Source organism: Podarcis erhardii, assembly GCF_964252035.2.
Source record: "Podarcis erhardii genome assembly, chromosome: Z".
Classification (NCBI taxonomy): Eukaryota; Metazoa; Chordata; class Lepidosauria; order Squamata; family Lacertidae; genus Podarcis; species Podarcis erhardii.
This window is the reverse complement of record NC_138504.1, coordinates 2,205,999-2,233,887: the sequence shown is the minus strand read 5'-3', so window position 1 is coordinate 2,233,887 and position 27,889 is coordinate 2,205,999. Positions and strand designations below refer to the sequence as shown.

At 42.2% G+C, this 27,889-nt stretch overlaps 1 protein-coding gene across 2 annotated transcripts in view; it reads left to right on the top strand.

Moving 5' to 3' along the window:
• Window positions 1–27,889, top strand: part of STK26 (serine/threonine kinase 26) — a gene marked incomplete at its 3' end in the record, with an annotated part of 52,160 nt that overhangs the window by 16,344 nt on the left and 7,927 nt on the right. For both annotated transcript variants that reach the window (XM_081846807.1, XM_081846808.1), the window contains exons 3-7: window positions 11,901–12,131; window positions 21,041–21,097; window positions 23,582–23,690; window positions 23,789–23,946; window positions 24,778–24,963. In XM_081846807.1, the coding sequence (XP_081702933.1) occupies window positions 11,901–12,131; window positions 21,041–21,097; window positions 23,582–23,690; window positions 23,789–23,946; window positions 24,778–24,963 (741 nt within the window). The remainder of the gene's footprint in view (window positions 1–11,900; window positions 12,132–21,040; window positions 21,098–23,581; window positions 23,691–23,788; window positions 23,947–24,777; window positions 24,964–27,889) is intronic.

Sequence of the window (27,889 nt, the reverse complement as noted above, 5' to 3'; positions counted from 1 at the left end):
GTACCTCACAGATGGTTGATTCCTACTTTGGCATGTAGAGTCAGTAAAAGAGCATATACCTCCAGTCTTTTAGCATTTTAAATCTACTTTCTATATGAGTAGGTGCCAGGATTAAAGGTAACTAATGGCCTTCTGAAGCATAGAAGGGACTCTTCCCCTTTTGCAAATGAGGCATCTGTCACTAGAGTAGTGCCACTTGCAGCGCTGAGTTTGGCATTATTTTCTGTTAGGCATTGGACCCATGTCTTATGGGTAGTCCAGCTTTTCTAGCAGTGTTGGATCATTGTCTAGTTGCTTCACAATATTCACAAATTATATTGCTACCAGAGTAACCCTTGGTTGTTCATAGCCATGAGATACCAGCCTAGATAAGTGTATTGCATTGTATTTGGGAAATGCTAAGGCTTTGCTGGTTTACAGAACAGGTGGATACATTATTCAGTGCACTAATCTTCATGTAGATTTAGATTTCGTCATCTTGAAAAGTATTCCTGACCCAAACTAATGAAGGAAGTAAAACAGTGAAATATAACATACAAAGGTTAAAGAGATTTCCTTGTTGCAAGTCATACCGCTTCATGTTTCATCTCTCCACCTGTGTGGTAATAGTTCCTTGTCTACTCTTTCTTTGAGGCTACCTACTGTAGTTTGTATTCCATATTTTGCACGACTGAATTCATGACTCCAATGCAGGTATTACTGTAAGAAAAAAACCTATTAAACAAAAGGATTCTTCTACTGGGCAAGCTAAGATTTCTCAGCACATTAAGGTAGAATATGGGAGTGTTACAAGCGAACAACAGAATATTAACTCCTGACAGGGGTGTGAAATCTCAAACAAGAATCACCAGGTTATTGGGCAGTGTCACATCTCAAGAACATTCCAGTAAAGATACTGACATGACAGATATCCTTAAACTCTCTGTAAATATTTGTTTTGCTAAGGCTTCCCTGAACATGGTGGATATGATCCTTTCACTAGCTTACAGATAACTGCTGTGTTTTTTATTGTAATGGAGAGAACTATAGACCAGTTATGGGTAACCTCAATCCTGGGGGCCAAATATGGCCCTCCAGGTCCTGGGGTGCCTCCCAAGATACACCTCCTCTCACCAGCCCAGTTCCACACACTCCATGGGTGCTGTTGCCCGTATGGAATGTATTTTTAAACTGTGACCTTGAGGTAGTGGTTGAATGGGGGGAGGGGTGTAGAAACATCTGGCATGGCTGCAATGTCACCTACCATAAAAAGGTAAGAGTCACATCTGTTGCAATTCTGCTTCTGACCCTGCTCACCACTGGCATCCCTGGAAAGTTGTCCACACAGGAATGTGGTCCTTGGTCTGAAAAAGGTTGTAGAGTTAGGGAACCCAGGGGTCTTCTATTCCAATCGCCTGCAACACAGGAACCTCAATTAAAGTATCCATGACAGATGGCCAGCCAGCTTCTGCTTAAAAACCTCCAATGAAGAAGAGTCCACAACATAGAGATAATCCTCCAATTTTTATTTTGCTGTCTGTCAAAAGTATCATACAGTGGTACCTTGGATTACATATGCTTCAGGTTACATATGCTTCAGGTTACACACTCCACTAAGCCAGAAATAGTGCTTCAGGTTAAGAACTTTGCTTCAGGATAAGAACAGAAATCGGGCTCCGGCAGCAGGAGGCCCCATTAGCTAAAGTGGTGCTTCAGGTTAAGAACAGTTTCAGGTTAAGAACGGACCTCTGGAACGAATTAAGTACTTAATCTGAGGTACCACTGTAATCCCATACTTTGGGGGGTGAGGTAGAAAAGAGAATATGGGTTGTGCTTCCTTGTTGCTTTCAAACTTCCCTTAGTGTTTGTTGATAGGAAGACTTTCCTTTATAGGCTAGGCACATTATCCACAGTTAAATTTATTCTAAATTTTGTAGTATTATTTTAATATCTCTGCATGCTGATGGGCATAAAGTAGCTTTCGAGTAGCTAGGATTTGCTTCAAGTTGAGGGTTCAACTGACATCATAAAATGTATGAATTGTTTTTTGAAAGTCTTAATATGGTTCTAAAGGCATATTGATGATTACTTATAGCGTTTACCATCTTGCACTTGAAAGGCTTCAAAGTGCTTCACAGACCTCCTTGCAAGCTGTAAGATCAAGTTAGGTCAGTATCCTCCCCACATTACAGAAGGGGAATGGAGCTTGAGAGTTTATGGCTTCTTGAAGGCAGTTCTAGTGGGTTCATGTGTTCTCTGGAGATCTATGTTTATAGGCAATTTTCCATCTCTAGTTTTCTATCCTACTTAAATAACATTCCTGAAATGAATATTTTAATCTTCTCTAGGGAGCTGCCTTTCAGGCCTCTCTGCGACCCCAAAATAAATAACATAGAATAGCTTGTACTGTAAGTACAAAGTTAAGAATAACTGTCCTGCTACAATTATGGTTCTTAAGAGATCCTTAGAATGTCATGATGGATCAAAATGCAAATTGAAAGGCAAAATTGGGCGGTGGAGTTATGAACTTCTTGTTTTGACTTTTAATTGTGCAAACTCACCTCTACCCTTAGGAGAATCTTCTTTAACTTAGCTGCTTTAGTTGATGACTTTCATCTGTGTAATTTTTAAAAATATGCTCAGTTGCAAAACTACAAATAAAGGTCTCATATATTGACAAGCTCTGAGTTCCAGCCCCATCAAGCTTAAAAAATAACAATCTGGTATCATCCAGTGGACACTGATGAACCAGGACAAGTTTAGAATCCCCAAAACATTGTCCATTTTGGGAAGTGTTCTCTTTGTGGATGAGTGTATGGGGAACAGTATTCTTGCTGGAGGCTGAAGGGAATGACAAATTGGAGGGGTGCTTTTCCAATGAGAAGCACCGTGGCTTCTTCTCATCAAGAATATTTTGATACATGATTCTTGCTAGGCTTAAGGATTGACACAGAATGATGAACCCCTGAATGTTAATCCTGCAAGTTACGAAGATGTTTGTTCGCTTTCACTCTTGGCTGCTGGGGATCATTGGCTTGAGTTCACACAGTTGAAAATGCCATGGGGAGCTGGAATAATTGAGGGCACTTTCCCTGCTATTTTGTCTCAAACAATGGGAGCACAAAAAGAATGGTTCTGCTAAACGCGGGAATGGGGAAGTGCAGGCAGGTCTCCTGCTAACATTGTTTCTGGCCATGTACAAACTGCCTGCTGCATTAGTTTCCATGGAGGCAGCATGCCGCTGAATGCCAGTTGCTGAGAACTGCAGGAGAGAAGAGTAATGTTGTGGTCAAGTTATGTTTGTAGGCTTCCCATGGGCCTGTGGTTGGCCGCTGTGAGAACAGGGTGGTGGGCTGGATGGATCCTTGTTCTGGTCCAGTAGGGTTCTGCTTATGTTCTTACGGAGGATTTTCAAAGTGACAGTATAGATAGTGACTCTTCAGTACAAGTGCTGCTAATTTAGACAGTGAGTGCAGGATTATTTATTGTTTTCAGAATTCTATCACTTATTGTTTTGTTCAGAGTTCCTTGCCACTGAAAAAAGTATTTTTTTGTCATGGAACATGTGACATCAACTATCATGATGTTTTAGGGTTGCCATATTTTGAAGAGCAAAAAAAAGAGGACACATTTGCCAACTTCTACTTTTAACTACAGAGCTCTTACAGCTATAGAAACTGTGATAGATATATTGTTAGTAGCAATGTTCTTAACTTTCAACGTAATAATAATAAGAATAATAATACATATTTCTCTCTCACTTGCCACAAACACATTTGTGAACATAAGTGTGCACAAAACAATTTATTAAACTGTTTAACATGTATATTCCTGTCAGGGGCTCTGGAGCAGAGGCACAGGGGAGAGAGGAAACGGAGAGCGAAGGGGAAGAATCTGAGGGCAGCGTGGGGGAGTATGACAGTGGCACGAGAGATTCCATGAGCTTCTCCAGCGAATCGGAAGATTCCCAGAGGGGGGCGCCGATGGCCAGGGCAAGGGGGGTCCCAGGGGGGACGCAGCAGAAGCAAGGGGCCAGCGGGGACTCCCAAAGCAGCAGCGGGAGATCAGGACCAGCTCCCCCACCAGAGCGTAGTGGGGGGGAAGAGTCCCATGTATCAGGGCCAGCGTCCCATGTATCAGGGCCAGCGTCTCCTCCAGCAGGGAGAGAAGATGAGTCAGGGCTGACCACACCTCTATTGGAGAGTGAGGGAACGGAGGGGGAGTCAGGTCCAGCTAGCCCCCCCGAAGGGGGAAGCAGTGACAGGAGCAGTGTAACGGTCAGGAGGAAGGTTGCCGGCTGGGCGCGGGCGCCAAGTTCGAATGTACAGGCACGCGGGACAGCAGAGAACCCGGATTGGGAACCAGGTCCTAAAGCCCGCCGGAGGCAGGGGGAAGACTCAGGGGACTCAGCGTCAGAAGAGTCTAGAAAGGGCAAAACCCCAGCGGACAGGTGGACCCAGAGGAGGAAAGAGCAAAGGAAGAGGTGGAGCAAGGCTACAGTCTTAAACTGGTGTCTGGGGGGGAGGAGATTCAGACGGAGCTTCAGCGGTCTAGAGTTTGAGACATAGAGCTGCACGCCGCGGCTTTGAAATCGAAACTGAACTTCAATAAAGACTTTTGTATATAACAAGGAACTGGCGTTGGTCCTTTGTGAGCTGGGACCTCGGGCAGCTCTGACAATTCCATTTATGAAAAACAGTGAGAAATGGGAGTGTGATGCATGAGGCTTTAAAAATTGTATTTATCTTTTGTAAAAAATCTTGGATTAGTGTAAACAAAAAACCAAACAAAAAAACCCAGGACATTTTGCCAAATTTTAAAAATCTGCCTGGACAGAAATTTTAATCCAGAAAAAAGAGGACCTGTCCAGGAAAAAGCTCATGTTGCAACCAGACCTGAAAAAGAGGACAGCCCTATGATGTTTGCACTATTAAGTCATACTCAGATGAGGCCTATTGAAATCAAGGTATTTAGGTCTATTGCGTTCAGGGGGTCTTCTCCTAGAATGGCTGGCTTCCCTTTTATCCCTCATAGTGTATTGAATAGCAAAGAGCATCACTGACACATAATGTTACGTTTTTGCTGGTTTATGTAATGGTTAAGGAAACAAGTCCTTGCTAAATGCTGGATTACTGAATTTGGTTATGTTTGCCTTTTTTATTTCAACTCAGATGATGTTTGCATACAGCTGCTAACAGTCTTTAAACAGATTTCTAAAGTGGGAGATTCTAAAAGTATATCTAGTTTTGGAAAAACCTACATTATTTCTAAACATCTAGGAAACTGACACGTTTCCTTGTAAACTTGAAAAGAAAAATCCCTGCTGGTTTCTTTATCTTTGAGAGGTGATTTTTTACAAGCATCCTGATTCTCCTCTTGCAGCAGTACCCTTGCCTTTTTCTGGTAGCATCCAGTCCTTGGGGTGGGGTACAGCTGGGGATGAAGAGTTAGAAGTGGAAAATTCCATGAGGCTTTAGAACAGTTTTAGCGCTGAAGGAAATAGTCTATGCAATTATCAGCTGGTTTCTAAAGAGGAACAATTAGGCAAGCTGGGAATGTTGCACAACTGCTGCGGCTTGTACTAAAAAAAAGTACAAATTGGAACATGCTCCAGGTTCAGGCCTTGTTTGTAGTGCATAAGTTCCCTGGGCCTTTGCAATTCTGTATTTGCAAAGGGCTGAGTAAAGTTCCTGGGAAAGATAACTCCTGGGTTGCAAAATGTTACTGCCTAGCATCTATTACCATAGCCAGTGTGATGGGATAGTGCTTAGGGCAGGGGTCAGCAAACTTTTTCAGCAGGGGGCCGGTCCACTGTCCCTCAGACCTTGTGGGGGGGGCGGACTATATTTTTTTTTGGGGGGGGGGAGATGCAAGAGGGAGACAGTGCTCCTGAAGGTAGGAGTCTATCAATTGATGAAGATGATCATCCAAATGTCATAGACCAAATGGAGCAAACAGCACGCTGACCTAGTGGTGGGAGGAAAAAATCCTTAAATAAGAGACACGGGGGAATGATTAATGGACTTCAATGTCTGTACACTAATGCGCAAAGCATGGGAAATAAACAAGATGAGCTTGAGCTCTTGGTACAGCAAACTAAATATGACATAATAGGCATCACTGAAACCTGGTGGGATAAGTCCCACCATTGGAATGTAATAATGGAGGGATACAATCTATTTCAGAGAAACAGACCAGACAAGAAAGGAGGAGGAGTGGCGTTATATGTCAGGGATGTGTATACCTGTGAAGAGATCCAAGATTTAGAACCTCAAAGCCAAAGTGAGAGCATTTGGGTCAAAATTAAGGGAGAAAAGAATAACAGGGACCTCATTGTGGGAGTTTACTATAGATCCCCAAGCCAAACGGAGGACATAGATGATGCCTTCCTGGAACAGATGGCCAAGCATGCAAAAGGAAGGGAGATAGTAGTAATGGGGGACTTCAGTTACCCGGATATTTGTTGGATGTCAAACTCAGCCAAGAGCATAAGGTCAAACAGATTCCTCACTGGCCTTGCAGACAACTTCGTTGTCCAGAAAGTGGGAGAAGCAACAAGAGGAACAGCCATTTTAGATCTGGACCTAACCAATGTTGATGACCTGGTTAGTGGGGTATATTCGTGTGTAAATAAATAAATCCTGCGTCCCTGTGTGGGCTCTGCTGTGAGCTGACCTGGCAGGATAGCAGAGTAGCAGCGGCCCTGCGTCCGTGTGAGAAAAGGGATAAATCAAGTCCAGAGACAGTTCGGTTCTTATCTCTAGAAGCGTTTATTTACAAGCCATAAATCAGTCTCATTCCATCGGAGCTTTCCGACATCTCCGTGCTTCCAAAAGCACACATCCACAGCCTCTCAGTTGAGCTGTATCTCAGGCCGAAGCGAAAGCAAGTCTGAACAGTGACACAGACTGTGACTCACTTCTCTGCGTCAAGCTCCTCCCAGATACAGGACACCACAGAGTTTTAACCCTGTCTGTTCCAAACTCCACAGGATAGAAGTGGGAGGATCAATAGGCGTGAGTGATCATGCTCTTCTGAAGTTTACTATACAGCGGAAAGGAGCAGCCAAGCATACTAGGACTCAATTTCTTGACTTTAGGAAAGCTGACTTCATAAAACTTAGGGAAGTGCTGGGTGAGATCCCATGGACAGTAATACTAAAAGGAAAGGGAGTTCATGATGGCTGGGAGTTTGTTAAGAGGGAGATAGTAAAAGCACAACTTCAGGCAATACCAAGGAGACGGAAACATGGAAGGTGCCTAAAGAAGCCAGGGTGGCTATCTAAAGAACTTTTAACTGAGTTAAGATTAAAAAAGGATGTGTACAAAAAATGGAAAAGGGGGGAAACCACCAAAGAGGAATTCAAACAAATAGCCAGCACGTGTAGACACAAAGTCAGAAAAGCTAAAGCACAGAATGAACTCAGGCTTGCTAGAGAGGTTAAAAGCAACAAAAAAGGCTTTTATGGGTATGTTTGTAGCAAAAGGAGGAACAAAGAAACAGTGGGGTCACTCAGAGGAGAAGATGGTGAAATGCAAACAGGGGACACAGAAAGGGCTGAACTCCTCAATGCCTTCTTTGCCTCAGTCTTCTCCAATAAAGAAAACAATGCCCGACCTGAAGAATTTGGAGCAAATGATTCAGCAGAGGAAACACAGCCCAGAATAACTAAGGAGATAGTACAAGAATACTTGGCTAGTCTAGATGTATTCAAGTCTCCAGGGCCAGATGAACTGCATCCAAGAGTATTAAAAGAACTGGCAGATGTGATCTCAGAACCACTGGCAGTCATCTTTGAGAATTCCTGGAGAACAGGCGAAGTCCTGGCAGACTGGAGGAGGGCAAATGTTGTCCCTATTTTCAAAAAGGGGAAAAGAGAGGACCCAAATAATTACCGCCCAGTCAGTCTGACATCAATACCAGGGAAGATTCTGGAGCAGATCATTAAGCAAACAGTCTGTGAGCACCTAGAAAGGAATGCTGTGATCACCAATAGTCAGCATGGATTTCTGAAAAATAAGTCATGTCAGACTAACCTGATCTCGTCTTTTGACAGAATTACAAGCCTGGTAGATGAAGGGAACGCAGTGGATGTAGCCTACCTTGATTTCAGCAAGGCATTTGACAAGGTGCCCCATGATATTCTTGTAAAGAAGCTGGTAAAATGCGGACTTGACTATGTTACCACTCAGTGGATTTGTAACTGGCTAACTGACCGAACCCAAAGGGTGCTCATCAATGGTTCCTCTTAATCCTGGAGAAGAGTGACTAGTGGGGTGCCACAGGGTTCTGTCTTGGGCCCCGTCTTATTCAACATCTTTATCAACGACTTGGATGATGGACTCAAGGGCATCCTGATCAAATTTGCAGATGACACCAAACTGGGAGGGGTGGCTAACACCCCAGAGGACAGGATCACACTTCAAAACGACCTTGACAGATTAGAGAACTGGGCCAAAACAAACAAGATGAATTTTAATAGGGAGAAATGTAAAGTATTGCACTTGGGCAAAAAAAAATGAGAGGCACAAATACAAGATGGGTGACACCTGGCTTGAGAGCAGTACATGTGAAAAGGATCTAGGAGTCTTGGTTGACCACAAACTTGACATGAGCCAACAGTGTGACGCGGCAGCTAAAAAAGCCAATGCAATTCTGGGCTGCATCAATAGGAGTAGAGCGTCTAGATCAAGGGAAGTAATAGTGCCACTGTACTCTGCTCTGGTCAAACCTCACCTGGAGTACTGTGTCCAGTTCTGGGCACCACAGTTCAAGAAGGACACGGACAAACTGGAACGTGTCCAGAGGAGGGCAACCAAAATGGTCAAAGTCCTGGAAACGATGCCTTATGAGGAACGGCTAAGGGAGCTGGGCATGTTTAGCCTGGAGAAGAGGAGGTTAAGGGGTGATATGATAGCCATGTTCAAATATATAAAAGGATGTCACATAGAGGAGGGAGAAAGGTTGTTTTCTGCTGCTCCAGAGAAGTGGACACGGAGCAATGGATCCAAACTACAAGAAAGAAGATTCCACCTAAACATTAGGAAGAACTTCATGACAGTAAGAGCTGTTTGACAGTGGAATTTGCTGCCAAGGAGTGTGGTGGAGTCTCCTTCTTTGGAGGTCTTTAAGCAGAGGCTTGACAACCATATGTCAGGAGTGCTCTGATGGTGTTTCCTGCTTGGCAGGGGGTTGGACTCGATGGCCCTTGTGGTCTCTTCCAACTCTATGATTCTATGATTCTAAGAGCACCACGAACCCCAGTAGCTGCTTACCTGTGTCTTGCGAGCAGCAGGGGCTGGCGGCAACGGCGGAGGGACGATGAGCGGCGCGCGAAAGGGCTCCGGAGAGGGGCTGCTTAAAATGGCAGCCACTCGAGCGCTGCTGCTGCTGGCACCAACAAAGCCCAGCCCTCTTCCTCCTCTAGGCAGGGCGAGGAGAAGCCAGGAGGAGGGAGGGAGGAGGCGCTGCCTCTACTGCTGTGGGAGGGAGAGGGAGGGAGAGGGAAAGAATGCACGTGCGCTGGTGATCCACGCAGTGATTCCCAGACCATCCACAGGCTGGATCCAAAGGCAATTGGGCCCAATCCGACCCGTGAACCTTAGTTTGCCTACCCATGGCTTAGAATGTTAACCTGAGGCTAGGAGGACCAGGGTTCAACTCCCCATTCTTTGAAGGAAGGGCCAGTTAGAAATGTAACACGATGTAGCCTTCAACTGAGTTTTTTTCAGGGGAGGAAGCATTTTCAACCATTTGCATTATTTTTCCTCCATAGCATTTCCTATCCTCTCTCCTCCAGTAGGAAGAATCTATAGTCTAACGACAACGCATTTGAACTGCATGGCTCAAGGACTCTAGTTCAACCCTGACATTTAAGATTAATAATACTAAAGGCTGCAATTATATTCATAAGTGATTAAATACCAGTTTATTTAGAAGTAGTTTAGCAAGGGTTGGACATACTGCCATTAACAAATGACCTACAGTCATACCTTGGGTTAAATTTGCTTCAAGTTGAGCGCGTTCAAGTTGCGCTCTGCGGCAACCCGGAAGTAACGGAGTGCGTTACTTCCTGGTTTTGCCGCTTGCGCATGCGCAGACGCTCAAAATGACGTCACGAGCATGCACAGAAGCGGCGAAAAGCAACGCATGCGTGCGCAGACACGCCGTCACTAGATACGTTTACCTCTAGATGCGAAGGGGGCTCCGGAACGCATCCCGTTCGTATCTAGAGGTACCACTGTATCAGGTCCTTGTTGTCACCATCAATGCTCTTATTAGAAACCAAAAATAAATTCATAGCCAGCTGTGGGTTGATTGGTTATTTTGTGAATTTCATTGAAGATAACACTAATCTATTTTAACATTAATCTTAATAAAATCTTATTTTTTATTTAAACTAGAAAAACATGAGTTACCTAGCTAAATCTTACTTTTACATATATATCTTTTTCAATTTCTTCAAGGAGTTTAATGTGGCATTCATGGTTCTTAGCATACACACGCTCCCCATTTTATCCTCATGACAACCGCATGAGGCAAGTTAGGCTGAAAGCAGAAATTGGCCAAGTCACTCAGAGTTGGGACTGGGACCCTGGTCTTGTAGGTACCAATCCCATTCTCTAATCACTACACCATGCTGGCTCTCTTTTTGTTGGTTTTGCTGGAAATTACATAAATTGCTTTGACTGGGTTTTGGTTTTTTGAACCTCACAAAGACATGATGGGTGATTTTTCCATCTTATGTATGCATGTACTTTGTGGTTATCTATTGTTCACAGACAGAATTTTAATAAATCCCTCCTTTTGTAGACAATGATCACATGCCCCCAGTTAATGGTAGATTATTGCTGCTGTGACAACCTGAAGCTTTTCTTTTCATTATTATAACTTTCCTGAGTTGTTGCTAAGGTTCCTCACAGTCCTTTCTAAAATACACAAATCTTTTGCTGATTTTCCTTCAGCAGGGTAGTGTCACAGCTGCAATTGGTGACTGTAATTAAAAAGACTATCTTCGAGGGATTCGGAAATCTGTGTGACTAATATCAGATAATGAAATTAGCAGTTCATGTTAATAAATGGGATTAGTAATTTACGCAGATTCTTGCCTCAATTACAAGACAGTTTTCTTGCTGTTGTGGTCAGAGAGAACTTTCCATCACTTTTCATTACCATTTCATTCTCCATCCCTTCAAGCTGTGTGAAATGTTACACAAAGATTAGGAGATCACACACACACTCGGCTTAGTTTAAAGAATTTGGGATTTATTTGGTGCTGAATGTCAGGGTGGACTTGTAAGTATTATGGCTGGGCAATGTTGAGTTTTCAACATCATGGTGTATTGCAGCCAAACATCGCAGTAAAAAACTGCATTGGCCCCAGCCAACAAGTTGCTGGGTGAAACTGCCGTAGCTCTCATCATTGGGACCTGAAGCGCTTTCCCCTTCACGCCTTGTGGCCTGTGGCCGATACAGCTGGCCCAGCCTGCTGCTCAGCTGGGGGAGCCCCAAGTCCTCCACCGCTTGCATTCAACCGGCAGAGGACTTGGGGCTCCTTGGCCAGGCTTTGCTGGGGGCAGGGGAGCCAGCTATGAGTCCCCACCCCCACCCCCGCTCCACTCACACATGGCTGGCAGGGAACCCAGGGCTCCTTGGCCAGGCACTGGAGGCAGAGGGGCTCAAGAGCTGTGACAGTTTCACCAGCGATATACCACTGAGTGAAGCTGTCATTGCAGTCTCTCCCCCACCCCCCAAACTGGTCCTGGGTGATATATTGATACTATCGCCCAGTGCTAGTCAGTATATCCCCCTTCTTTATTATAATTCCCTTGATATGAATTAAAATCCTCAGTCTTGGAGAGAGAAAAGGCAGAAACCTCACTTACTATTTTCTTTTTGTGCCCTCCTCCCACTCCCTTCAGAATCATAGAGCTGACCCTGAGGAACTCTTCACAAAACTGGAACGTATTGGAAAAGGCTCATTTGGAGAAGTCTTCAAAGGAATTGATAATCGGACACAACAAGTGGTTGCTATAAAAATCATAGACCTGGAGGAGGCAGAAGATGAAATAGAAGACATTCAGCAAGAGATAACTGTGCTAAGCCAGTGTGACAGCCCTTACGTGACAAAGTACTATGGCTCCTATCTAAAGGTAATTCTTATGGTTGCTCCATGTCTACTGGAAAAATGCAATTCTTTTCTTTGAAAACAGCAAGATTAATGTTGTGAGATGCAGACCCATGGAATGCTATCAGATTTTTTTTAAAAAAATTAGGTACCACATTTTGTGGGTGAAGGATAGAGTTTGAGTTCGGTCTGTTCGTATTGTGGTTCTGAAGTTTGCATTCCAAGGTCTTGGTGTGGTCAAAAATTGTAAAGACATTTCAACTCACACCTTCCAGTTGTTTGTCTGGCCAGTTGTCTTCTTTAGTTGTGTTTTTATTGATTTTAAAATACATTTAAAGCTTGGATTAAAAACCCAAAACAAACTAGCAATACTCTCTATTGATGGACTTTGAAACCAAATCATTTCACTCCCCTTGTTGGCATCTATCTGTCTCTGGAGACAATGGAGGAATGCACCTTCGGGGATAAAGTCAAAGAGTTGGAGATTTACAGCAGTTTTATTGCAGGTAGGGCAGAGGAAGAAGTCTGGTTTTGCTGCTACAGGTGCACCATCTCTTTTCTTCTCTCTGTGCTCCTCCCAGTGGCACTCCTCTGTACCCTCAGTAATCCACAAGTTTTCAAAAATTCCCATTGTTTGCTGAGGTGTTGCTCTCCATGAAGATGCTGTGCATGGAGCAACAGATATGGGAAGGGATAGAGCAGACTGTGAGAAGATGAAGAGTTTCCCAAAGGGGTGATGTGGAATTAGAGAATATTAAGACAAAGAAGTGGGGTGGAAAGCTACCTGTCTGGTGTCTTTCTTTTTTTAAAAAAAGTTTTTAATGCTTTGTTCTCTCCTATCAAATCCATTCCCTCTTCCCCTCAGTTATTTTCATACATACTTGTTTGAGCCTGAGATGTTTATCTTTCTGCGTAACACAGTTACCACTCTCTCAACCCCTTTCAACACATACACAGATTTCTCCCTCCCTCCCTCCCTCCCTCTCTCTCTCTCTCTCTTCACACACACACACACACAAACACACACACCACTTCTCCTTATACAGCAGAAGCAAGCATCCTAAATCATTTTATTTCTTTTATGTAAGGAAGCAAACTGTATTTTAATTCTTTACCCTATTGCTGTGTGACTTCAGGAGTCTGCTCCTTTTTATTTCATTTATTCTCTAAAATACCTACATCTCACTTTAAAGAAGACTGCTAAGAAAGATAAAGTTGAGGTACAAGAATATTAAAATAAATTGGTATACATTAAGCTAGTAAGACACAGCACCACTGCTAGAACAGCACATTCAGAATCACACTCAGTAGTAATCCAGTAGGCCCTCCCTAAAGGTTTTACAGAAGAACCGCATTCTCCCTGCTTGGCAGAAAGCTGGGACTTTTCTGTGGAGATGTCTGGTGATTGTTCTAGTGCCTAAGCTAGAAGAGAAGAAGCCATTTCATCCTCAAGGGAGAACTGGATCATTGGCATGCCGGCAAAAATGTCCTCATTAAGACACTGCACTTGGGTGTGCATGCCTGTGGGAAGAGGGTAATCGGTTCTGCCTTCCCTGGTCCTGCCCCCAGTTAGGATCAGACATTTCAACTAATGCAACAAATTGCATTTCCTCAATGGCCGTATTTTTAAAATAGAAAACCATGTTTCCATACTAAAAAAAATAATATGTAAAACTGTTATGAAAAATCAGTCAGTGACTTTAGGGAGCTTATGACTGGTATTCTGTGTGGTTTCACAAGTACTTATAACATGCAGAAAAGTCAAACGTACGATATTGAACAGAAACATCACAGCACCATCTTAACACAAATTGCCAAGGTTCTACAGACCAAGACACTTTGGCAGGAATTACAATGGAAATATTTTTTTAACCCTAATGTCAGATGACCCAACTTCAAAAGAAATAATTGGGACCACATTCTTAAATGTGTTTCTGATTCCTTTAGATCTTTGCAGCCTGTTTTGAAGTCCAGTGAGGTTGCAAGCAAAGATACCTGCTAAAAGTGGCAAGTCTTGCTTTGGGCAGAGATCAACTGCACTTCAGAGTTCCCAGTTGGGAACTGTGTAGCACAGCAGATCTCAGCAGGGTTTGCTGTAAGCGCCAGCCACCTAATTGGTGCTTATAGCAAGCCCCTTCAAGGGCAGATCTTTCACACTGCCAACCTCAATTCAAGTTGGTGATTTAAAGGAGGAATTGAGCACATTTAGTGTGTGCTCATTTTTCAATTTAGCCATGACTTGGAATGTTTCTGCAGCTGGCATTAGGCATTAGGTGTGAGGAAAGTGGCCATGGTTTGTGCAAAACTGCCTGGCAGGCTAAACTCTCAGACTTGATGGACCTAATTAGGTCCCTGGGCTGGAGATTCCATGTCCCTGCTCTAACACGTCATAATTTTAACCAAAAAATCGTTCAAAATTCAATAATTAGGCGCTGTCCTCTGCTCTGTATACAGGCTATACTTTCTTGTCCTGTAGTAACTTCCAAGGAGTGTTCTTGGATGCCTAGGTGAAAACTATACACATTCAGCTACAGTTTATAGTAGAGACTTCATTGAGGCATTCTTGGAAAAACAGTACTTATTTTGGCTCTGCAAGCAGATTGCACTCAAACCATCCAAAGGTATCTGTGTGGCCCACACAGTGTTAGCCTGAGAATGAGTTCTCATTGCAGGTTTTTCTTCCTAGCACAGTTGGGCTTTGTGAAAAGTGCTAAAAGTAGCAAATGCCTTCCCTCTTAATTCTGACCATTGGAACAAGCCTTCATAGTATAAATACAGTCTCTAATCCTTCATGATTCTCAACAAACTGTGCTCTATTCAGTGCTGGACATGGAGTATGGCTGCCCTGCCCCTTTATTTGCTTGTTCAATTACATCCGTATTTCGTGTGCATTCAGAAAATTGAACTGGGCTAAAATTCAGCCTTAGATGGAAATAAATTGCCGACAAATCTTTTGTCTGATGTTCTTGTGGAGAGGCTATTGCCTCTTATCGGTTAATTTCCTTCATTTGAAGCCCTTAGCTATGCTGATAGCTCTGAGTATCTGTAACTAATAATTGAAATGTTTGATTAAGACCAGTTATATTTGTTCTAAAATCTATATTCTGCCTGTGTATGAAGGAGATGATCAAATGTTGATTTAGTAGCATGTGTTATCATTGTTTTTTATTTTGCTAATAGCTGCCCTTTTTTGTAAATATCACATGGTTATGTTGGTAATACTGTTTATGTAATTCATGTCATGAGCAGAATTAATATGACAATTTGTTTATGGTCTTTATTATTAAAAATAGACCTCAAATAATACTTTAAAAATCAGACCAGGATTATTCGTTTTCTCTCCCTCCCTCCCGCTCTTTCTCTCTCCTCTCTCCACATGCACATAGGCACACATACATATAAAAAGTGTTTTTTGAGGGTTGTGTGTATATATATTTTGCTCTTGAAATGCCAGTTAATAAAATAGTCTCAACAATTCCAATTGTAAACCCACTTATTAGAAGGTAAATCCAAGTGAGCTCAGTGGAACTTGTTAATGACTATATTGTTAGGATCCATTTACTGTTGTTGTTGTTTAGTCGTTTAGTCATGTCCGACTCTTCGTGACCCCATGGACCAGAGAACGCCAGGCACTTCTGTCTTCCACTGCCTCCCGCACTTTGGTCAAACTCATGCTGGTAGCTTCGAGAACACTGTCCAACCGTCTCATCCTCCGTCGTCCCCTTCTTGTTGTGCCCTCCATCTTTCCCAACATCAGGGTCTTTTCCAGGGAGTCTTCTCTTCTCATGAGGTGGCCAAAGTCTTGGAGCCTCAGCTTCACGATCTGTCCTTCCAGTGAGCACTCAGGGCTGATTTCCTTAAGAATGGAGAGGTTTGATCTTCTTGCAGTCCATGGGACTCTCAAGAGTCTCCTCCAGCACCATAATTCAAAAGCATCCATTCTTCGGCGATCAGCCTTCTTTATGGTCCAGCTTTCACTTCCATACATCACTACTGGGAAAACCATAGCTTTTACTATACGGATCTTTGTTGGCAAGGTGATGTCTCTGCTTTTTAAGATGCTGTCTAGGTTTGTCATTGCTTTTCTCCCAAGAAGCAGGCGTCTTTTAATTTCGTGGCTGCTGTCGCCATCCACAGTGATCATGGAGCCCAAGAAAGTAAAATCTCTCACTACCTCCATTTCTTCCCCTTCTATTTGCCAGGAGGTGATGGGACCAGTGGCCACGATCTTCATTTTTTGATGTTGAGCTTCAGACCATATTTTGCGCTCTGCTCTTTCACCCTCAATAAAAGGTTCTTTAATTCCTCCTCACTTTCTGCCATCAAGGTTGTGTCATCTGCATATCTGAGGTTGTTGATATTTCTTCTAGCAATCTTAATTCCGGCTAGGGATTCATCCAGCTCAGCCTTTTGCATGATGAATTCTGCATATAAGTTAAATAAGCAGGGAGACAATATACAGCCTTGTCGTACTCCTTTCCCAATTTTGAACCAATCAGTTGTTCCATATCCAGTTCTAACTGTAGCTTCTTGTCCCACATAGAGATTTCTCAGGAGACAGATGAGGTGATCAGGCACTCCCATTTCTTTAAGAACTTGCCATAGTTTGCTGTGGTCGACACAGTCAAAGGCTTCTGCATAGTCAATGAAGCAGAAGTAGATGTCTTTCTGGAATTCTCTAGCTTTATCCATAATCCAGTGCATGTTTGCAATTTGGTCTCTGGTTCCTCTGCCTCTTCTAAATCCAGCTTGCACTTCTGGGAGTTCTCGGTCCACATACTGCTTGAGCCTTCCTTGTAGAATTTTAAGCATAACCTTGCTAGCGTGTGAAATGAGTGCAATTGTGTGGTAGTTGGAGCATTCTTTGGCACTGCCCTTCTTTGGGATTGGGATATAGACTGATCTTCTCCAATCCTCTGGCCACTGCTGAGTTTTCCAAACTTGCTGGCATATTGAGTGTAGCACCTTAACAGCATCATCTTTTAAAATTTTAAATAGTTCAGCTGGAATACCATCACTTCCACTGCCCTTGTTATTTGCAGTGCTTTCTAAGGCCCATTTGACTTCACTCTCCAGGATGTCTGGCTCAAGATCAGCAACCACACTACCTGGGGTGTACGAGCCATCCATATCTTTCTGGTATAATTCCTCTGTGTATTCTTGCCACCTCTTCTTGATGTCTTCTGCTTCTGTTAGGTGCTTACCACTTTTGTCCTTTATTATGGTAATCCTTGTACGAAATGTTCCTTTCATATCTCCAGTTTTTTTGAACAGCTCTCTGGTTCTTCCCATTCTGTTATTTTCCTCTATTTCTTTGCATTGTTCATTTAAGAAGGCCTTCTTGTCTCTCCTTGCTATTTTTTTGAAATCTGCATTCAATTTCCTGTATCTTTCACTCTCCCTCGCATTTTGCTTGCCTTCTCTCCCCCACTATTTGTAAGGACTCGTTGGACAGCCACTTTGCTTTCTTGCATTTCCTTTTCATTGGGATGATTTTCGTTGCTGCCTCCTGTATAATGTTGCGAGCCTCCATCCATAGTTCTTCAGGTACTCTGTCCAGCAAATCTAAATCCTTAAACCTGTTCCTCACTTCCACTGTGTATTCATAAGGGATTTGATTTAGATTGTATCTTATCGGCCCAGTGGTTTTTCCTACTTTCTTCAGTTTAAGCTAGAATTTTGCTATAAGAAGCTGATGATCTGAGCCACAGTCAGCTCCAGGTCTTGTTTTTGCTGACTGTATAGAGCTTCTCCATCTTTGGCTGCAGAGAATATAATCAATCTGATTTCGATGCTGCCCATCTGGTGATGTCCATGTGTAGAGTCGTCTCTTGTGTTGTTGGAAAAGCGTGTTTGTGATGACCAGCTTGTTCTCTTGACAGAACTCTATTAGCCTTTGCCCTGCTTTGTTTTGATCTCCAAGGCCAAACTTGCCAGTTGTTCCTTTTATCTCTTGATTCCCTACTTTAGCATTCCAATCCCCTATAATGAGAAGAACATCCTTCTTTGGTGTCACTTCTATAAGGTGTTGTAAGTCTTCATAGAATTGGTCAATTTCAGTTTCTTCAGCACCAGTAGTTGGTGCATAAACTTAGATTACTGTGATGTTAAGAGGTCTGCCTTGGATTTGTATCGAGATCATTCTGTCATTTTTGAGATTGCATCCCAGTACAGCTTTCGCCACTCTTTTGTTGACTATGAGGGCCATTTCTTTTACGGACCATTTCTTTTACGGGATTCTTGCCCACAGTAGTAGATATGATGGTCATCCGAACTGAATTCACCCATTCCCATCCATTTTAGTTCACCGATGCCCAGGATGTCAATATTTATTCTTGCCATCTCATTTTTGACCACATCCAACTTACCCAGGTTCATGGTTCTTACATTCCAGGTTCCTATGCAATATTTTTCTTTACAGCATTGGACTTTCCTTTCGCTTCCAGGCATATCCGCAACTGAGCGTCCTTTCGGCTTTGGCCCAGCCGCTTCATCAGCTCTGGATCTACTTGTACTTGTCCTCCGCTCTTCCCCAGTAGCATGTTGGACGACCTGAGGGGCTCATCTTCCAGCGTCATAACTTTTATATGCCTGTTGTCTTTGTCCATGGAGTTTTCTTGGCAGGGATACTGGAGTGGCTTGCCGGTTCCTGCTCCAGGTGGATCATGTTTGGTCAAAACTCTCCACTATGACCTGTTCATCTTGGGTGCCTTGCTCGGCATAGTTCATAGCTTCTCTGAGTTATTCAAGCCCCTTCGCCACGGCAAGGCAGTGATCCATGAAGGGGCCATTTACTGTTAGCCGTGTTCAAATATATAAAAGGATGTCACATAGAGGAGGGAGAAAGGTTGTTTTCTGCTGCTCCAGAGAAGCGGACATGGAGCAATGGATCCAAACTACAAGAAAGAAGATTTCACCTAAACATTAGGAAGAACTTCCTGACAGTAAGAGCTGTTCGACAGTGGAATTTGCTGCCAAGGAGTGTGGTGGAGTCTCCTTCTTTGGAGGTCTTTAAGCAGAGGCTTGACAACCATATGTCAGGAGTGCTCTGATGGTGTTTCCTGCTTGGCAGGGGGTTGGACTTGATGGCCCTTGTGGTCTCTTCCAACTCTATGATTCTATGATTCTATGATCCTTTATAAGTGGAATGCAGTTCACCTGTTTTCCATGTAGCATTTTCCAGATTCATTACAACAGCCAAATATATAATATTGATGCCAGAGAACAAAACAGTTCAAAATAAGTGGAGGAAGTCTTCTGTTAAAAAGAAGAAGCATACTTTCACATTATAGCGTTTTTACCTGGAAATGGTTAACTGACAGTCTCATAGCTGTATAAATAGCCCATTTGGTTCAGATGCAAATATCTTGAGTGGTAAAACTTTGTCATTGGAGCAGTATTTGAAGAGATTAAAATACCTTTCTTCAGGATTAGTTAGTATTCACAGTTCATCATGCAAGCTTTTCAGATGCACTTTTTTCTCTCAGGATGGATGATCAGGTGGTGCAAAGGGAAAATGGAATAGTGGCTCTAACTCTGTTTTTATTGATAGATGTTCCACTCTTATTCTAAGATTATCATTGTACAGTCATACCTTGACTCCTGAACGCTGCAAACCCGGAAGTGATTGTTCTGGTTTGCGAACGTTCTTTTGGAACCCAAACATCCAGTGGGGCTTCCGCAGCTTCTGATTAGCTGCAGGAGCTTCCTGCAGCCAACCAGAAGCTTCAATTTGGTTTCTGAACGTTTTGGAAGTTGAACAGGCTTCCAGAACGGATTCCATTCGACTTCCAAGGTACGGCTGTATAGTATAACCATAAAAACAAATGAAATAAAGGAGACCCACAACTTACATGGGGGTTTCAGGGATAGTGCATAAAGCCAAAATCATATTTAGTCAAAACACATTGGGTGCAATGCCTGGTATGGCCACTGAAGTTTTTTCGCCCAGATGCCCACCCTCTTTCTGCTCCCCCTTTTTACATTTTTAAAAGCTGAACATGCACAAGTTAAATGTGCGTATATTTGCGGTCTGTTGTGTTATAAAAGTAGAAAAATAACTAATAGCCAATTTGTAAAAGCAATTACAGAAAATATAATAAAGCCAACAATTAAAAGACAAAACAAAAATTAGGTGTGTGGTTTTTTGTTTTGTCTTGTTTTGTTTTGTTTTGTTTCGTTTTGTCATACCCTAAATCGTAAACCAGCACATTCAACAAAACCCAGAAGCAAATAGGAAGCCAGTTGACCTGACAGAATAGTGAGCACAAAACAAAAATCTGGCTACCATATTTTGGATCACAGAGAGTGCATTACAATAATCCATAATGAAAGTAAACAAAACTTAGATGACTGGGGCAGGTTCCACCTTCTGTGGCAAACGCTACAGTAGATCTATCAGCCAAAGGATGCCACCATTCTGAGCATTGGAGGAATGCAGTGGGATCAAGAATAACATCCAGTATTTCCAAAGAGTGAAATACTGTGCTTCTTTGCCTTGTGATATGATCTCAAGTCAGAGAGAACATTGCTTCAACAAAGTTCTAGCCTAATTAAACCAGCAACAGCTTCATCCCTTGTCACCACGCTGGGCATTGCATTTCTAAAATAATCTGCAAACAAGGGCTTACTGCCATGTCCTTACTCAAACATAGATACTGTTTAAAACAAAAAACCTTATTTTAACAACAGTTATTGGTTCAGTAATCTTAACACTATTTTCACAAAGGTCCTGCATTAGCAAAATATGAAGAGCCATTGAATCAGAATATTCTACTATCTGCATATAGCACCTTCCTTTAGGTACTGTGTGGACTGCCACGCTGTGGTCTTTATAACTGATCCTTCTACCCAACAGTTCATTGAAATGATGAAGTGAGCTGATCTACTAATCTCTTTTGAAAAGCCTAACACTTTATCTGCATTCATTTTTAGGGCACAAAGTTATGGATAATCATGGAATACTTAGGTGGGGGATCAGCACTGGATCTGGTAAGTGTCTTCTAATGGTTTGAGCCTTGTTCATTTTCTAGTTAGCTTCTGCATTCTTACTTATTACTAAAATTTGTACGCTACTTTTCCATGTAAAAATGCTCAAAAGTAGCTCATTTCAAAGCAACAAGAATGTAACTCAGTACATCATTACAATAACAATCAAATATGGGTAAAGCAGTTCAAAGTACAGTGGTACCTCGGGTTAAGTACTTAATTCATTTCAGAGGTCCGTTCTTAACCTGAAACTGTTCTTAACCTGAAGCACCACTTTAGCTAATGGGGCCTACCGCTGCTGCCGCACCGCTGGAGCATGATTTCTGTTCTCATCCTGAAGCAAAGTTCTTAACCCGAGGTACTATTTCTGGGTTAGCGGAGTCTGTAACCTGAAGCATATGTAACCCGAGGTACCACTGTATAACAGCAATCCAGTGATCTAGTAATAACATTCTTAATATTCAGAGTGTGACTTCTTTCTTTTTATAATTTATGAGTTGATAGTTTTTGAAGTTTTTTCAGTGAACATACTTCCTTTTTCAAGAAGTTTAAATATCCATGTCAAGGAATAGGTTTCAAGTGTAATTTATGACAGAAGTCATCATTAAATTTAATTCACAGTTCTGAAATCTCAACACTGAAGCCAGATCATCTCCTTAATATACTAATGTTCAGAGCATTATGTAACTTTTCTGTAGATCATTCCCTCCTCCAAGAAGGGGACATGTCATTTTGTAACTGCTTTGTGTAAATTGCCAGTTGCACTTATAGTAGTCGTCGTCATTGTAGTAGTAGTAGTAGTAATAGGACTCTTGTCAGTTAGGCAATGGTTCCTTCTACTTGCAGTTGGTGTACTGAAGCTCAGAGGATTTTGACTGAAGTTACCAAATGACTCAGTGTCTGGGCATGGCCTGGGATTCCCTGATCCGACTCAAACATTTTTTTTCTGTGGAGAGAAGCTGGCTGTCTTGTGGCACAATGCTCCTCTTGGTGCAATGACTACAGTGTTCCTTTATGTCTAGTTGTAGATGAGTTTGAGTTCAGGTTGTCTACCTTGTGTCTTAAAAAACAATATATTACCAAAAAGAGTACCACACCTTCTACTTTTCAGTATGAGGAAGATTTGTTGCTGTCAAAACACAAGTTTCATTAATAAACTGAAAGGTGAGATGTTTTACCAGTTTTGAATAGACAGAAATGTTTTTCTTGGAAGCAGATTCCAGGAGTGTGCTATGGAAGCAAAAGCATGGTTAATATTCAGTGTTGAAACTGACCTGGTTTTTCCATTTTTGGCAGTTTAAATTTAAGCCATGAAAGGGCCCTTTACTTATGACAAACACAGTGTTCACGACGGATGCAGCCTAGGAGGGACTAAAAAAGCAAAGCGCTTTGGGTGGTGATGTGTGGTTTTCCCCTATCCCCCAGTCCAGCTCCACCACAGCCCTATATAAGAGACCCACCCTTTTCCTGTAAGATAATGCTGCTCAGTGTTTATGCTTATGAGATCCTGAAATATTATTAACATTGAGCAACATGACATTTTTGCAAGCTCTGTACAAACTGTGCCTTAATCCCACTAGAATTTCAACAGCATAGAATTACAAATGGTCTCTGCACATAAGTAGCACTCAGTTCAACCCTAACAGCTACCTTCTGATTTTCTCAGCTGGAATTTGGAAAGGTAAGAAAAGCCTTGCTGTTCGCTGAGTTTTGGGGCAGTTGTCCACTAGGGACAATGGAACAGATTTTTGAGGGCTATGGTTCATATACACACAAATCCATGTATGTTGATTGCTATAGCTCTAAACACTGACTAAAGCATGACATGGTAAATGGCCCACAATTCAGATCACTTCACCTCAAACAGCACATTGCAACCTGATGAAGGGCAGAATGGAAATGGAAACAAACAGTAAACAGAATTTGACTCGTGTTCGGCTGCAGATCATCAAGTGATGTGTTAGAGAGTGATAATAGTGCAAATCAGCCCTAGTTTGTGGCTCACAGTCTTATGAACCTCTTACCTAAATCTTCACAGCTGTTGTACTGTACAGTATATTACTGCCAATGGAGGCAGTTGCCCATACATAGTGTAGTTTAATAGTGAGCCCTGGACTCCTTTGCAGGAAGGTGTTGGGGTATAAATCTAATAAATTAAATTATTACTATTCTGTGAGGTGGGATGTATTTTTTGGGAAGGTAATACCATGGTTCTGTGTCTTGCCATCTTCTCTAAAAGGCTATATTAGTCAAAGCTTCTCAGGAAAGTAAAACCTTCCTCAAGTTTGCCTGACAATGTTTTCAAGTTACTTGTGTTACTCTTCCAAGTTTATGAATTTATACAGTGTCTGTTGTGGAACATTCGTGTTTGAACCTTTTCCTGCAAATCTTTAAAAAAAGAAAAATGACATTTCAAATAACTGTTAACAAACAGTGGATGCCAGAGTTTATGCTTTATTTGAATTATGCTTTGTTTCCTTCCCAAAGCTCCGTGCTGGCCCATTCGATGAGTTCCAGATTGCTACGATGCTCAAGGAAATACTGAAAGGGCTTGACTATCTACATTCAGAGAAGAAAATTCACAGAGATATAAAGGGTGTGTATAAATTTAAATAAAGGCAGAGCCCATATCCCTTCAAGCAATAGTTCTTTCTGCTTTTTAATTAGTTTTTTCTGCTTTCTCCTCCTTTCAAGCTGCCAACGTGTTATTGTCAGAGCAAGGAGATGTGAAGCTTGCGGATTTTGGAGTTGCAGGGCAACTGACTGATACACAGATTAAAAGGAACACCTTTGTAGGCACGCCATTTTGGATGGCACCAGAAGTGATTCAGCAATCAGCCTATGATTCAAAAGTGAGTTCTTTGAAATTGGTTTGTGCTTAGAAGTGATGTGTTCATTTTGTGCAAGACATTTGGAGATTTTCAGAACCGCAGTCTTGCCACAGAATGTATGGTATGCCTCCAAATGTGTAATTCTTATAGCTATAGGACAGCTTGAGAATGTGTATTAAAGATCAAAGAGCAAGTTTCTAGCACTAGTGATTATAGCCCAGAACTGTGTGGAGTGTACAAACCAGGAGGGGCCTTCATGAGCTTCCAAGCACTAAAGGAGCATTAGTACTTATTTCCACTGACTTTTGTCCTCCTGTGTTCATTGAGCTTCAGTCTTCTCCTGACTATGCTCAGAACTCTACTAAGCTCTCCTCCAAAAGCCTAAGCAAATCTGTTACCAGAAGGATGGTATGTACTAAGGGTTCTCAGGCTGCAGAGCAACAAGACACTCCTCTTCTTTCACTGCAACTTCCTGAGTTTTCTGGGCTTCCTGTTAAGCTCTTTTCAACGCAGCACAATCACACCCAACTGTTCTTTCCCCTCCCTCCTGAGTGAGCACTTCCACAACTTGTCGTCAGCTTGACCCACAAAGGATATTGAAAGCTGAACAATTAGCACTTGCTCTTGAAGGAATATAGATAGACATTTATTCCATGTAGATAGACATTTATTCAGTGTTGCTGTGTTATATCTTGGAGCACAAGGATCCTATTTGTGTGTGCATGTGTGTTTTGCATCAGTTCAGTTTTAAAGCCTATGGTTGGGGAAACAAAGTTTCTGCTACCAGTTTACTGTTCAAGATAGCTAGTGCTGTACAAATATGATACTATTATCTTTCCTCTTTCTCTGCAGGCTGACATTTGGTCATTGGGAATCACAGCTATTGAACTGGCCAAAGGAGAGCCTCCGAACTCAGACATGCATCCAATGAGAGTTCTCTTTCTCATTCCCAAAAACAACCCTCCAACCCTAATAGGGGACTTCAGCAAACCCTTTAAAGAATTTATTGATGCATGTCTGAATAAGGACCCGACATTTGTAAGTGTTAACATTTCACTTCTTCAACATTAGGAAACTTGGGTGCTTGCAGTATTGTTTGTTATGCAAAAGAAAAGACAGAGAAATGTGCTGCAGGCTTTTTTTTTAAAAAAAAAAATGTTGTTTAAACTTTTCAGCAATACAGTACAATGAAAAACTAATCTAAATAAAAATAAAAAAGAAACAACAAAGGAAAAGGGGAGAGGTAACAAAGCCCTCTATTTGAGGTTGATCTTAACCTTTGTCTCACACAAATGGGGGTGGTGGACCCTCTCAGCTCTCACCTGGGAGCTTTCTTTTCTTCTCCCAGACTCCTACCCTGGGAGATCTTACTTTGCCTTGCCTGCCTCTCATACAGGGTCTTTCACTTTCCATCCATCACCTTCCTATGTGTACCCTCACTAACCTAGAGTAAAGGTAAAGGACCCCTGACAGTTAAGTCCAATCGCAAATGACTCTGGGGTTGCGGCACTCATCTTGCTTTACTGGCCGTGGGACCATGGGAGCCGACGTTTGTCCACAGACTGTTTTTGTGGGCCATGTGGCCAGCATGACTAAGCTGCTTCTTGCAAAACCAGAGCAGCGCATGGAAACTCTGTTTACCTTCCAGCCACAGTAGTACCTATTTATCTGCTTGCACTGCGTGCTTTCGAACTGCTAGGTTGGTAGGAGCTGGGACCGAGCAACAGGAGCTCACCCCAACGCGGGGATTCGAACTGCCGACCTTCTGATCGGCAGGCCCTAGGCTCAGTGGCTTAGATCACAGCGCCACCCGCATCCCCTAACCTAGAGTAGAGGACATCAAAAACCAAAACATAGCACAACATAAGCAAGAGTGAAATAGATAGAAGAAGGAAGAAAAAGAGAAAACACTGGAAATAAATATAAAGAATAGAGAGAAATAAATAAAGAGGACTTCAGATTCTTCGTCTGTCAATTATGTATATAAAAAGAGTTCAAAATTTTCAAAGTGTTCAGGATGGTATCCAGCTGTATTCCAGGGCAATATCCAGCTGTTCTTCAACCTGCTTATTGACGTTTTCCCAATCTTCAACCCCAGGCATCTCAAGTTTATTCATTTTCCTTTTCATGCAAAAAGTCCAAAAGTGCCTCTACGGTTATTATCACTAAATGTCAAGAATAGTCTTCCTCCAGTCTGGTATGACAGCTTTTATCTCCAAGAAATTCCAATATCTATTATTAGAATAATAACCCATAGTTATTTATTTGATGTATATTCATTAATATACAGCCAGTTCCATATTCATCCAATTCCAGATCTTCTGATCTCATTTCCTGTTGGTCATGATTTCCTGTCCTAAATTAGGAAAAGAAAAAAAAAGTTCCTTCCATTTCTGTTTCTTCCATTCTTTTTTAAGAAGAATCACCAGAGGCTTAATGGCTTTTTCCTCTGAATTCACTCCAACTTGTACACAGGATCCTTTCTCTTTCGGCTCCATCTTTGCCATCTCAAGATGTTTCTTGATATTGCTTATCAATGGTTTCATTCCACTTCTCCAGCATCACAACTCCATTTTTTGTCTGTTTCAGTCCTTCAGACACCTATGTGGAAGTTCTTTCATTTCATCATCTGCTGCTTCCCACTTTACCATTCCACTCATGTTCAGGCAGATCTTTATCAGTATTCCCCTTTCCCCTAAGGTCCTGTGTATTCTTTGGTCTGATCGTTCTCTCCTTTTTCGTTCAAGATTTTATGCATCTCAGTTCTAAGGTCTTTCAGTTGCTCATCCGATAATTGCTGCATGATACCAACAGTCATTGCAGGGGTTCAACAGTCTCTTTGCCACATTGGGTTCAGTTAGTCTTCATGTTAAGTGTCTGCCTTGAAAACTTGTGTCTGTCTCTTTAAGAAGTGCATTCCTTTCGCACTCACAGGAATGTAGTTTCACTTCTGAAGCCAGCACTTCACAAAAAGGACTGAGAGTAAAAAGTAATATAAATTGAAGATGCTTAACAAGCAGAGCATTCTGATCCGTTTATAATCTTTCTTAATCATTAATAATTAAGATACTTTTTGTTTTGTTTTCAGCATGTTAGCTAATGCCTCTTATCTCACACTCAGTTCATGTTCTTGGTGAAAATTTATTGTCAGACAGATCACTTCAGTCGTAATTGATCCCAATCTTAAAAGTAATTAAAAGAAGGGAGGTTTAGCTGACCTGTTGTCCTAAGGGCTAACATTTAGGGCTATTATGTGGTGTCTGGACACAATAGCAGTTCCTCACTCAAAGATGTATCCTGCATCCAAAAACTTTTCTGGTCTCTGGTGTGAAGAACACCTTTCTTCAGAGCATTTGAGGTTAATCCCTTGATCTCCCTGTATTCAAAGAGAGAGTGTAATAATGAAGATTTACATCTTGGCTATTGTTAATCGCTGCATAATTATCTCTGTTGAGGGACTGTCAGCAATTGAGGACTAGCCAGCCATCTTCCCTCCCGGAAGTCTCCAGATTTCTCAAACTTTTTAAGGTCGGCATTAACCTACTTGAGGAGGTAGCGTACAGAGTATGCACAAAACACAATAGAATAGAGAAAATCCATGCATCAGATCAGCTGGGTGTTTTTTGGGGGGTGGAGCTGCAGGGGCAAATTGGATGCTTGTTGGATGCTCTGTTCAGTTAAGGAATGAAAACCCTGGAAGGGAACAGAAGGTCATCCAAGCTTAAACCCTTCCAGTCTGTACATCAGTTTCCTTCAGAGGAATCTACTCCCAAAAGACTTCTGTAATAAAGGCACCACAGTGGTTTGTGTTATAATCCTGTTTCCTGCTCTGGCTTTAATGCATACAGTTGCTGCAGAGAACTTGAGCATTCCCATTGGTCTAATGCTTGTTGGCATAAAAGTAAGGAAAAGTTTTGGATTACTCGGAGCTCTTGGAGAGGCAGAGTGGAAAGAAACCTAATTT